Source organism: Barbus barbus (genome assembly GCF_936440315.1).
Source record: "Barbus barbus genome assembly, chromosome: 41".
In the NCBI taxonomy this organism is placed as follows: Eukaryota; Metazoa; Chordata; class Actinopteri; order Cypriniformes; family Cyprinidae; genus Barbus; species Barbus barbus.
The window spans coordinates 5,763,814-5,777,030 of record NC_136719.1 but is presented as its reverse complement, the minus strand read 5'-3'; the positions used below and the strand labels follow the sequence as shown (position 1 = coordinate 5,777,030).

The following is a 13,217-nucleotide window of genomic DNA, read 5'->3' as shown; positions in this document are numbered from 1 at the left end:
ATGTGCAAACTGTCCCCCTTAAAGAAAACAAAATCAGTCAATCAATAATACTGAAATAACATCATTCCTCTGATGTAGTTTCTACATGTTAGAGCACTGCAGAGTTTCAGTAGGTAGTTGTCTATTTTGTGGACAATGACAAACCTTTTTAGTAGTTATTTTAGTAGTATTTTTTTCTGTAATTCAAATCCAAACCATAATCAAAACATCTGAAAGAACGTCTCGGTTACGTACGTAACCCTCGTTCCCTGATGGAGGGAACGGAGACGTTATGTCGTGACGACATTAGGGGATTCACTTGGGAGCCCCGACTGCCTCTGATAAGAGAAAACGCCAATGACATTTGGCTAGTGGATTTTGCATACCTGAGCCACTCCCCGTGCATACGGGTATAAAAGGGAGACAGGTGCATCCACTCATCAGGTTTTCCGCTGAGGAGCCGAGAACATGTCCCTGGCAACCAGCGATGGTTCAAGATTGTGGCATGGGGACATAACGTCTCCTTTCCCTCCATCAGGAAACGAGGGTTACGTACGTAACCGAGACGTTCCCTATCTGTCGGTCACTACGAGTTATGTCGACATTAGGTGTCTATGGAAAGCGCCACAACCTGAACCCCGTCACAACCTTGTGGCATGCAGATGTTGACAAGCTAGCGCGTGACAGACAAATGCCACACGAAGGTCGCAACCTTCCCGTCGCCCCAGCGCAAATTCGCTAACCTTGGCGCCCGCAGGGACCGCTGAGTACATTGCTGCTGGAGATAGCCAAGCCGCTGTTCCTTTTCCCAGAAATCGGAAGGGATTTCGACCTTCTATGAAAGACCGCTTCAAGTCTTTCCTATTCCTTTCCTATTTCCGAGGTGAAGTCGTGGCCTAATGGTTAGAGAGTCGGACTTGTAATCCGAAGGTTGCGGGTTCGAGTCTCCGGCCGGCAGGAATTGTAGGTGGGGGGAGTGAATGTCCAGCGCTCTCTCCACTCTCAATACCACGACTGAGGTGCCCTTGAGCAAGGCACCGAACCCCCAACTGATCCCCGGGCGCTGCAGCATAAAATGGCTGCCCACTGCTGTGTTCACTGCTGTGTGTCTGCACGTAGGATGGGTTAAATGCAGAGCACGAATTCCGAGTATGGGTCACCATACTTGGCTGAATGTCACTTCACTTCACTCACTTATTTGTTGTTACAGCTCTGCATTAACGCTGGGGAAGCGAGCCTTCCGGAGAACACCCTGCCCGAAGGGAGGTAACGTGTGGAGACACTGGTATGGACTGGCCCAAGCCTGGGGCAGTGCTACATACGCCTGGACCCTGGGGCAGATCCTACCAAGGAGAAGGGAGGAGGGCTGCCAGCAGAGTCTGACAGAGCTCTGTCAAAGGGAAGACACGGGTTTACCGTGAGGGAAACCGTACCGTAGCTGGATACACGTGTGGGATCACCAGAAGGGAATCAGGCCACACGGGCACCTAGCCGAGTACAGGGGCTGACCGGAGACCCGGGCAAGCTAACACCGGTACTGGGCCTGGCGTCAGACTGCTCCGCCCAGTCTGACTGCCGGGGGTGCTGGAGGAACTCCGCCAGGGTTCGCCGTCCGGGGAACTAACTGGAGGAGAGAAACAGGCGCTCATATCCACGGGTAAGGGGGAATGGTGCAGCAAGCGTGACACCGGCCAACTCTTCCCGCCACTTACCTGTTACCCAACACACGGGAAGAGACTGGCTCAACGCGGAGACTGTAAAAAGGCTGGGTCTGCCTCCTCCGAGGGCAGTGCTTGCAGGTGCACCACCTGATCGCGGAAGGGCGTGGTGGGAACCTTAGGTACGTATCCAGGCCGGGGTCTCAGGACAACGTGAGAGTAGGCCGGCCCAAACACAAGGCACTCTTCGCTTACCGAAAATGCTTGGAGGTCCCCGACCCTCTTGATGGAAGTGAGCGCGGTCAGGAGTGCTGTCTTAGCCGACAGAAATTTCAGCTCGACTGAGTCCAGCGGCTTAAAGGGACCCCTCTGAAGTCCAGCCAGGACAATAGAGAGATCCCAGGAGGGCATCAGGGGTGGCCTAGGAGGATTTAACCTTCTGGCACCCCTCAGGAACCTCACGATGAGATCGTGCTTCCCCAGGGACCGCCGTCCACTGCATCTTGATGGGCAGCCATGTACACTTTCAAGGTGGAGGGCGACAGCCTGCGCTCCAACCTCTCCTGCAGGAAAGAAAGCACCACTCCAATCGTGCATCTTCGGGGGTCCTCCCGACGAGAAGAACACCAGTCCGCGAACAGACTCCACTTCAGTGCATAGGCTTGCCTAGTTGAAGGGGCCCTAGCCTGAGTGATGGTGTCCACCACAGCCTGTGGCAGGCCACTCAAGTCTGCCGCGTCCCATCCAGGAGCCACACATGGAGGTTCCACAGATCTGGACGCGGGTGCCATATGGTGCCGAGCCCCTGAGAAAGAAGGTCCTTCCTCAGAGGGATGCGCCAGGGAGGGGCTGTTGCGAGGATGGTGAGTTCCGGAAACCAGGTCCGGGGTGGGCCAATATGGCGCAACCAACAAGACCTGCTCCTCGTCCTCCCTTACCTTGCACAGTGTCTGTGCGATCAGGCTCACTGGGGGAAATGCATACTTGCGCAGAGCCCGAGGCCAGCTGTGTGGCAGTGCGTCCGTGCCAAGGGGGGCCTCGGCCATGGAGAAATACAGCTGGCAGTGGGAGGACTCGCGGGGAAGCAAACAGGTCTACCTGGGCTTCCCCGAATCGACTCCAAATCAGCCGGATCGTCTCGGGCGAGCTGACATGCGGCGTGATCGTAGACCTCCCTGCCGGTTGAAGTACGAAACAGCCACAGTGTTGTCCGTGCGGACCAACACGTGCTGGCCTAGGAGCAGTGGCCGGAAGTGCTTTAAGGCCAGATGCACTGCCAACAGCTCTAGGCAGTTGATGTGCCAAAGCAGTCGAGGCCCCGTCCAGAGCCCCGAGGCTGCCTGCCCGTTGCATGTAGTGCCCCAGCCCGTGCTGGAGGCATCTGTTGTGACAAAAACATGCCGGGACACTTGTCCTAAAGGCACCCCGGCCCGTAGGAACGCAAGGTCCGACCAGGGGCTGAAAGAGCGGCGACACAATTGCGTGATGGTCACACGACGTGTCCCGCGGCGCCATGCCCATCTCGGGACCCGTGAGTGTAACCAGTGCTGAAGTGCTCTCATATGAAGCAACCCGAGCGGCGTGACTGCGGCTACGGATGCCATATGCCCCAGGAGCTGCTGAAACTGTTTCAGCGGAACCACTGTCCTGCCTCTGAAGGAACTCAGGCAGTTCAGCACTGATTGGGCACGCTCGTCCGTGAGACGTGCCGTTATACTCACGGAGTCTAACTCCACACCGAGAAAAGAGATTCTCTGCACAGGGGAGAGCTTGCTCTTTTCCCAGTTGACCCGAAGCCCCAACTGGCTGAGGTGCCGGAGCACCAGGTCTCTGTGACCACACAACTGTTCTCGCGACTGGGCCAGGATGAGCCAATCGTCGAGATAGTTGAGGATCCTGACGCCCACTTCCCGTAACGGGGCAAGGGCGCCCTCCGCCACCTTCGTGAAGGCACGGGGAGACAGGGAGAGCCCGAAGGGGAGGACCTTGTACTGCCATGCCTGCCCCTCGAATGCAAACCGTAGGAACGGCCTGTGTCGAGGGAGAATCGAGACATGAAAGTAAGTGTCCTTCAGGTCGATCGCTGCAAACCAATCCGCGGACTGAACGCATTTGACGATGCGCTTCTGCGTCAACATCTTGAACGGGAGCTTGTGTAGGGCCCGATTCAAGACTCGCAGGTCCAGCATTGGCCGGAGGCCACTGCCTTTCTTGGGCACGATCAAGTAGGGGCTGTAAAACCCCTGCCTCATCTCGGCTGGAGGGACCGGCTCGATTGCACCCTTTGCCAGACGGACAGCAATCTCCTCGCGCAGGACAGGTGCATCTCGGACTGCCACCGAAGTCTCGAGGATGCCACTGAACCTGGGAGGCCGCTTGGCGAACTGAATCGCATAGCCGAGTCGAACTGTGCGAATGAGCCAGCGAGACGGGCTGGGTAGCGCAAGCCACGCCCCCAGATACCGTGCAAGTGGCACCAAAGGCACAATCGACGTGCCCGCAGTGGTGCAGCGAGGGGGAGTAAGGTTGGATGGAACAGAAGGCGGTGCGTTCTGACTCATCCCCACAAAACTCCCTAAGTCCCCGGGGGGACTGGCTAGAGGTGTGCGGGGAGGCATCGCGTCCCCAGACCGCACTCTCTTGGCCACTGGCAATATGGGTCGCGGGTGAGAGTGAGGAAGCAGTGCTTCGCACACTGTCAGCCGTTAGGCCTGAGAACCCGGAGGGAAGGGAAATTGCTCTTTCTTTGACAATGTGGGTACCGCTGGCCCTTGAGCCAGCGGCGGAACAGAAAGAAAAGAAAACAAAAGATTCTCCGCCCGGCCCTCCTCCGGGGGAAGGAGCGACGCTACCCTCGTCGTCTCCTGGGAAAGAGCAGATTTCCCCACCTCCGGGTTGCGCGCGTCAGGGCCGCTTTGTCATCTTCCTGGAGGACTTGGCGGCCGGCTGAGGCGCAGGGGGCGCCGCACTCCTGCGAGAGGCTCGACGCGCCGGCCTAGGTGATGACTCAGCACGGGGCGAAGCAGCTCTGGAGGATGCAGGAGGGCGCCCACGGCGACCAGCAGACTGAGGCCTGGCCCTTGGGCCAGCGGTGGCAGCTGGAGCATCCCACCGTTTAGGGAGGATGTGCTGAATCGCCTCTGTCTGCTTTTGTACTGCCGAGACTTGCTGGGCAAAACCCTCGACAGTGTCGCCAAATAGCTCCGCCTGGGAGATGGAGGCGTCGAGAAAGCGTGCTTTGTCGACATCCTTCATCTCTGCCAGATTAAGCCAGAGATGGCGCTCTTGGACCACCAGAGTGGACATCGCCTTCCCGAGGGACCGCGCCATGACTTTCGTCGCCCGGAGAGCGAAGTCAGTCGCCGTGCGCATCTCCTGCATCAACCTCGGGTCGGAACTACCCTCGTGCATTTGTTTTAGGGCCTTGGCCTGGTGTACTTGCAGGATGGCCATGGCATGCAGGGCAGAGGCGGCCTGGCCCGCAGCGCTGTAAACCTTGGCGGGTGCGGCCGTCAGCTTACAGGCTTTGGACGGGAGACGCGGACGATTCCTCCAAGTGGCAGCGTTTTGCGGGCACAAGTGCACCGCAACCGCTCTCTCCACCTGGGGATTATCCACGTACCCCCTGGCCGCCCCACCATCGAGGGTAGTGAGGACGGAGGAGGGAGACGAGCGGCTTCTGGCCGAGAAAGGGGCCGTCCACGACTTCGTCAGCTCCTCATGCACCTCCGGGAAGAAAGGCACCGGGGCAGAACGCGGCCGCTGGTAATCCGAAGATTGCGGGCACTGCGAGAGGAGTAAGAGGTCCGCGGGGACGTGCCCGGCAGAGAAGCCCTTACTGTCACCCTCAGATCTCCCAGAGCGCCAGCCGGCGGTCCTCTGCTCGAGCCAGAGAGACCAGGACGGGTGGCGGCAGAGGGTGCCAATCCTTTCAAAAAGGAAAGGCGAGATCGCAGCGTTGCCATGTTCATACGCCCACAACAGGCGCATGACTCATCCACAAACGCACCTTCAGCGTGCTGTATGCCCAGACACTGAAGACAACACTCGTGTCCGTCATCCGAGGACAGGAAGCGACCGCAACCAAGAGAACACGGACGGAACGGCATCTTTAAAAAGACGCGAACAGTCCGGTGTTTTAGAAATTTGCTCTTTCAGGTGAAGTGCCCAGGGGAATCGCTGCTGCAGGGACACCACTGTCTGCACCGTGACGCCACCCAGGAACAAATTTTGAGGCAGAAGGGTTTGTGGAGATCGGCTTAGACTTCTCATCCACTCGGCTTCAAAGCAAAAAATCTGATGAGTGGATGCACCTGTCGCCCTTTTATACCCGTATGCACGGGGAGTGGCTCAGGTATGCAAAATCCACTAGCCAAATTTCATTGGCGTTTTCTCTTATCAGAGGCAGTCGGGGCTCCCAAGTGAATCCCCTAATGTCGTCACGACATAACTCGTAGTGACCGACAGATAGGGAACACAGACTTCTTTTAACTGGAAAATGTATTATCAGAACATCTAGAACTGACACTATGACCTACACAGATTGTTTCCAAGGAATATGCAAAAAATTACTTTTTTTCAGTAAAAATAACGCAAAATACAGTTTCATCAGTATAATTTCCAAATGTTAATTTTAGATTCTGACTAAAGGTCATATTCAGTACTTCAATATGATTGGCAATCTTATATTGATTTTACACAACAGTCCTGTAAACTGGAATTTGGCAACATGTGCTTCAGACTAAATTCTGTGTATAATTTTATATTCTAAGATCTAATTACTATTAGAAATATTTTGTGTCATTTTAACAACAAGCCACTGACGTATGATACAAACACCCTCTTTCCCTTTTCTTCAATCATTAACAGTTCTGTTGTAGTGGTGGTTTTCCAGAGTACACATGCTTTGCATATTTGACTGTATATGTGTGAATATGTACATGGTGGGTTTGTGGTAAACTGCCATCAGATGGAGCACAGGGCTTTGTCAGAGATGTTGTGATCTGTGTGAGCTCCTCGTGATGAGGCTTATCAGTGTGATAATTCAGCAGGCTATTTAAAATACAGATGCAAAACCAAACCCCTTAGTTTGCATGTGGCTGCATGGTCAACAACGATTCAGAATTAAAATTCCAGGGAATTTAAACTGTTGATGCCATTGAAATGTTATCATTCATATTTACAAAATGTTGTTGCCACTAAAAAAACAAAAGTACAGTTTCATTTTTTATATATATATATATATATATATATATATATATATATATATATATATATATATATATATATATATATACCATGATAACACCATGTTGTTTGGGTATAAAGTATTGTTTCACTATCATATTCTTTAAAATATCCTCATAAATGCTTTGTAGAACAATATGGTAATTGCTTATTACCATTGTATTAATTTAAGTTTAATGTTATTTGCATCCGATACAAACAATAAAATCGAATCAGATTTGTTTTGAGAAATATCAGTTTTTGGTGTTTTGCTGCTGCATGAATAAATCCTGTAGCAGATTTAGACAGGCGGTGCTGGTGGAGGTAGAGGGTTTCAGAGAAACTCAAATGCTCCCCAGGACCAACTTACAGGATAGCAAACACTGAACCAGGCTATTTACAGTGGTGTGAAAAAGTTTTTGTTTGTTTTTTTTGCATATTTGTCACACTTGAATGATTCAGATCATCAAACAAATTTTAATATTACACAAAGATAAACCAAGTAAATACAAAATGCAGTTTTGAAATAATTAATTAATTTATTAAGGGAAAAAAAGCTGTCTAAACCTGCCTGGCCCTACGTGAAAAAGTAATTCTAAATCTAATAACTGATTGTGCCACCCTTTGCAGCAACAACTGCAATCTTCCGTTTGCAAAAACAATGAGTCTTTCACATCGCTGAGGAGTAATTTTAGCCCCTCTTCTTTGCAGAATTGTTTTAATTCAGCCACATTGGAGGGTTTTCAAGCATGAAAGGACTGTTTAAGGTCATGCCACAGCATCTCAATTGGATTTAAGTCCAGACATTGACTTGGTCACTCCAAAACCTTAATTTTGTTTTTCTTGAGCCATTCAGAGGTGGACTTGCTGTTGTGTTTGGGATCATTGTCCTGCTGCATAATCCAAGTGTCCTTGAGCTTGAGGTCACAAACTGATGGCTGGACATTCTCTTTCAGGATTTTCTGATGGTTCCATCAATTATGGCAAGTCGTCCAGGTCCTGAAGCTGCAAAGCAGCCTCAGACCATCACACTACCACCACCATGTTTGACTGTTGGTTTGATGTTCTTTTTATGAAATGCTTTGTTGGTTTTATGCCAGATGTAACGGGACACACACCTTCCAAAAAGTTAAACTTTTGTTGCATCAGTCCACAGAATATTTGCCCCAAAGTCTTGTGAATAATCAAGATATTTTTTGACAAATGTGAGACGAGACTTTGTGTACTTTTTGGTCAGCAGTGGCTTTTGCCTTGGAACTCTCCCATGGATGCTGTTTTTGCCCAGTCTCTTTCTTATTGTTGAATCATGAACACTAACCTTAACTGAGGCAAGTGAGGCCTGCAGTTCTTTAGATGTTGTTCTGGGTTCTTTTATGACCTCCTGGATGAGTTGTCGTTGCACTCTTGGAGTAATTTTGGTAGGCCGGCCACTCCTGGGAAGGTTCACCACTGTTCCAAGTTTTCTCCATTTGTGGATAATGGCTCTGACCGTGGTTAGCTGGAGTCCCAAAGCCTTAGAAATGGCTTTGTAACCCTTCCCAGACTGATACGTCAACTATTTTGTTTCTCATCTGTTCTTGAATTTCTTTAGATCGCAGCATGATGTGTTGCTCTTTAAGCATGCTTCACTTTGTCAGACAGGTTCTATTTAAGTGATTTCTTGATTCAACAGGTCTGGCAGTAATTTTGGTTAGAAGAATTCTGGCTTGGGTTTGGCTAGTGAAATTTAATACAACTTTCTAAAATAATGTGGTTCATCACAGTTCTTTCATGATTTAACAGGAGGGGTCAATTAATTTTTCACGTAGGTTCAGGTAAGTTTGGACAGCTTTTTTCCCTTAATAAATGAAATCATCATTTAAAAACTGCATTTTGTATTTACTTGGATTATCTTTGTGTAATATAAAAATTAGTTTGATGATCTGAATCTTTTAAGTGTGACAAATATGCAAAGTAGTAAATGATGTGATTGCTAGCAGATTGCATATAGGACCTATCAGCTTGCGCCATCTAAAGTTTTAAAACTAAACTAGATATGTAGCCTGGTTGATTCAGTCATATTAAGTAATATATTTGACTTGAATAAAAACTGGCTAAACATGTTTACAATGGCATTTTACTGTATAGATTATACTGTTTGGTTGGGTTCCTTGTTATTGTCAAAAAGACAACTTTGCATGTTAAAATTAATTTATTCAGGCACATCAGATGTCAATATTTTAATGTTGTTACAAAGTCATTGAAAGGAGCACAAAATGGGCAAATATTTTATCACAATAACAACAAGCAAAATGGATTCATAACTACATATAACGTAGTGTAATGGTTAACAATCCTCAGATTTATATAATTCAAAGATCATGATCAACTTCTTAGAATTTCATGTTATTCCATGTTATTGTAAATACAATTCCCAAGTTCAATTGAGCCTCAATTAAGCCAAATAATATTAGAAAATTAGCATTTTATGCCCACATTACATTATGAACATTAAAAAGGCAAAACCATTTTCTGTAAAATACTCAGTATTTGTTTACACTTTCCCAGTAAGGAGAAATTCTTGGTGGACGAGCCACATTAACTACCCATGAATCTTTGCGAGTTGTTCTGAAGGCCTCTCAGTGTTCTCTCAGTGAACTGATAGGTGAGTTTACGCTTCACTTTGCAGATCTCCCCCGTTCGCGAATAGTTTCGTAGGGCACGGGCCATTTTCTGGTACGTCATGGTTTTCCGGTTGCCCTTGCGTCTGCCCCACATCTCAGCCAGCTGTTCCTTGTTCTGGGATGAGAACTGGAACGTCCCGTTGTTAGACTGAACCCACCAAATGCAGCTCCGCATGTCTGGTGTCTGTAGCATCTCGTACAAGAACTGAAACAGCCGCTCTTTCCTTTTACCTGAGAAATTAAATGTCAAATGTATTTTAGTGACAAAAGAATATTTGCATCTATCCATTGATCTCTGTGCACAATAAATGCAGTCTGTAATCAAAACCTATTATGGCCTTTCAAATATCAGATACAAAATTAGCCTATATAGTGACGTCCAATGTCCAGCAAATTCCAAACTGGATATTGTTTAATCAATTGAGCCAAAGCCTATGTGAATCACTTGACTGTAAGGGCAACTCTGTTTGGGAATAAAACTACAAGGTGGGTGACATGTTGGAAACAAAAACAATACAACATTCAATACTAAATAAACCTACCCTCTATAGTGTCTGTCACAATGACATTCTGTGGCTAGTTGCATAATATCTAATATTTGTTTTTTTTTTATTTCTTTGGACTAGCATAAAAAGGTAGATTGGTCTAATTTAAATCTGTAAAGTTGTACTGATTACTCCTTGGCTAGTTTTAAGACGAGTCAAAGCAGTTTATGCAACTGGCCACTGGTCTCTCTATATTTTTGTCCATTTTAACTGAAACGGTGTTGTTTTGGACCCCATTGACTTTCAACGAATTAACAAAAACAGTTCAAGCATTCTCCAAAATCTCCTTTTTGTGTTCCACAAAAGATAGAAAGTCACACAGGTTTGAAATTACATAAGGCTGAGTAAATGATGACAACTAATTATCCAAATAAACCGATTCACTAATATGAAATGACTTTCCCAAAGCCAAAAAGAAATAGGTGGAACAATGGCCTAGCAATACTGTGTCTTACCTGAGAGCGGTACTAGAGCCAGGGAGTCATACGCAATCTGACCCTTCATGTCAGAGGTCGGAGATGGTGGGAATTCTTGGCAACCAGAACTGGTGGACAGCGAATCAGAATCACTGCACTGGTTTCTGTCATACTGGAAGTGTCCCTAAAACATAGACTTTTATTAGTAACAACCATGAACAGGTCAATCTTCGTTTACACAACTGCATACAGTCTTGACTGCAATATTACAGTGTTTACTGTATGTCTGGTGAGACCTACCCATTCATAGTGACTAGACTGACAGAGCCATGTCTGCTGCTGCTGCTGAGGCTGTTGTTGTTCATGCTTCTCATCTGTTCCTGGTACTCCACCATAATGCCATTCATATATATAATGTCCAGACCAGCTGTTCTCTATATAAACACATCACTGATTATTACCACATATGCCGCTCACTAGAATCAACAACACGTGCAGGCTCTAAGAAGATATGTATGATTATACCATCATTGTTTTTAATGTTAAAATACATTCTCCAATGCAACTTAATCTGCAAACCATGTGTAGTTTGATTCCCCTGAAAAGTCGAAATACTGTTCTGAGGCACGCACTTTCAAAACATTGCTGTTTGTTTGAGCATCCGACCAGCCTGACATAGCAACAGCTCAACTAACATGACCAATGGAAATTGTGGGGAAGGTAAACCTGTTTAAACACTGTGTGACTGTGTTCAAACTAAATTTTTTGATTACACATCGTCACAAGTAAGTACTTTTTAGTACAAAATTTCCTCTGTTTTTACAGTTTCTCCTCACTGATCTAAACTTTTCTCACCATGACATGGATTCCATATCTTCAGACACAAATAAAGAAGCTTTATCAAAGAGGAAATTACTGACCTTACAAAACTGAAAACACACTTCTATTCATTTAAAAAAAGGAGAAGTGACCCTTCCCTCAGTGGTCTATTAGTGTTTTAGTTCTAGTGTGTAGTTGATTATCAATTGCTCACCTGCCATACTGTGCTCCTCTTGATTTCTCCTCTGCACACCTGGTGCTGACATCACCTCCACCGAGTGCTCCTGCAGGTACTCCTCTATCATGTCAAGATCCAAGTTCCCAGACGATGGCTCTCTAGGGCCCAGATCTTGGAAGTATTGAATCTGTAGGTAAGTCAATGCATGTTAGCAAACACTGAATCAGATGCAGTATAGACATTGTATGTAACTAGCCTTGAATAACAGCTGTTTAACAGGAATATTGGAAGGAAGCTGCAACAATTTGCCTGACTAGTACATTCTTCCTGCCCTCAGTAAAATTTGTTTTTTATTTGCACCAACATAAATATTTGCATTGTGAGTATGTGTAAACATTTTAGTGGTAATATTCTGCCTCTGTTTTGACATTACTGTGTATGCATATACACCCCCGTACATAATTTTGACAGTATTTTGAAGGCATACTTCAACACTTAATGTCTCAATATCATTGCATTAAACAACAAAATGTCTAAGTGTCATTAAGTACCATTTATTTTATTTCAAGACCAGCATACTTTCCATACAAAACAAATAGCACATTTTTTTTTTAAAGTCACTTTTTTGCACCACTTTACATTAACACCAAAACTATAAAATTAAATCTGCATATTTGTTGATCAAATATGATATTATATGGAAATAATGACTATTCCATCTGCTTATTAAGGTAATATCGTTTCCAGCACACTTAGTATAAACAGTTATACAACAATTGAGAATCTACTAATATGATTGGCCAAAAGTATGATATATGATATATTTAACTTTTGCGATGCTTAAATATATCACAAAGCTTTTTTTTTTTGTAGATTCAATAAATCATCTGTCAATCTGTCATGCATTTTCCCAATTGTTATCCCTTTAGTGAATCAAAATAAATAAATAAGAATAAATAATACTCACGTTTTCAAGAGTTGCCAACATCTGAAAACAGAAAAAAAAGTAAAATGAGTAAAAAAAGCACATGAGTACAAACACCTTAGTGTGACTCTACATGACTGAACATAACTGAACGGAATGCTGTTAGAATGCAGTTTGATCACATCATGTTTTTCTGAAACATATTTCACAAAACTGAAAGAGTAAAGATAAACAGACAAAAACTCCTGTAAACAAATAGTTTTAATAAAAAGTGCAAATAATTGCTAACACAGCAGAAGTTTGAATGATATAGTAGAATGATATAGTTAGTTACCTCAGTGCACTTCCAGTGAAAAAGACGACTTGGTGTATCACGATAGAAAAGTGGAAAAGACTGTGACTGGAAGAGAGGGTGGAGCCGTACATCACCTGTAAAGTGCACCTGTTGTCTGATCTGATCCTTTTATATCCTCCCAACTGTCTCTCTCTCTGCTTTTGCCCGCCTCCTCCTGGAATACACATAACGTTGGGCCAACCTTCCATCATCCAAATGCAAATCTCTATTAATCAAACATTCATCTGGGTTTAACGGTATGGGCGAGTCTTACAATCCCTCGCCTTTGCTCTGTCTGTGTCAAAGCCTTCTGGGCATGTGGTCTGCGTTGGTACTTTTTGTCCTAAATATCTATCTATCTATCTATCTGTCTGTCTGTCTGTCTGTCTGTCTGTCTGTCTGTCCGTCCGTCCGTCCGTCCGTCCGTCCGTCCGTCCTTCCATCCATCCATCCATCCATCCATCCATCCATCCA

The 13,217-nt window shown here is 46.3% G+C and overlaps 1 protein-coding gene across 1 annotated transcript; it reads right to left on the bottom strand.

Annotated features, from left to right (window-relative positions):
- Positions 1–9,038: 9,038 nt before the first annotated feature.
- LOC306860206 (uncharacterized protein) lies at positions 9,039–12,854 on the bottom strand. Its single transcript, XM_079401779.1, has 6 exons — positions 12,744–12,854; positions 12,452–12,472; positions 11,521–11,671; positions 10,788–10,921; positions 10,527–10,671; positions 9,039–9,757 (listed from the first exon to the last, which is right to left on the bottom strand). The coding sequence occupies exons 2-6, from the start codon at positions 12,470–12,472 to the stop codon at positions 9,441–9,443; spliced, it is 768 nt and encodes a 255-aa protein (XP_079257905.1). The 5' UTR covers positions 12,744–12,854; the 3' UTR covers positions 9,039–9,440.
- Positions 12,855–13,217: the final 363 nt, after the last annotated feature.

What these genes read in the sequence shown, in the direction of transcription:
- LOC306860206 (XM_079401779.1), bottom strand. Translation starts at nt 12,472, where the DNA reads ATGTTGGCAACTCTTGAAAAC. An exon ending in TGTTGGCAACTCTTGAAAAC is followed by an intron (nt 11,672 to 12,451) that starts GTGAGTATTATT and finishes ACTTACCTACAG; the next exon opens with ATTCAATACTTCCAAGATCT. An exon ending in AGAGGAGCACAGTATGGCAG is followed by an intron (nt 10,922 to 11,520) that starts GTGAGCAATTGA and finishes GTGTTTATATAG; the next exon opens with AGAACAGCTGGTCTGGACAT.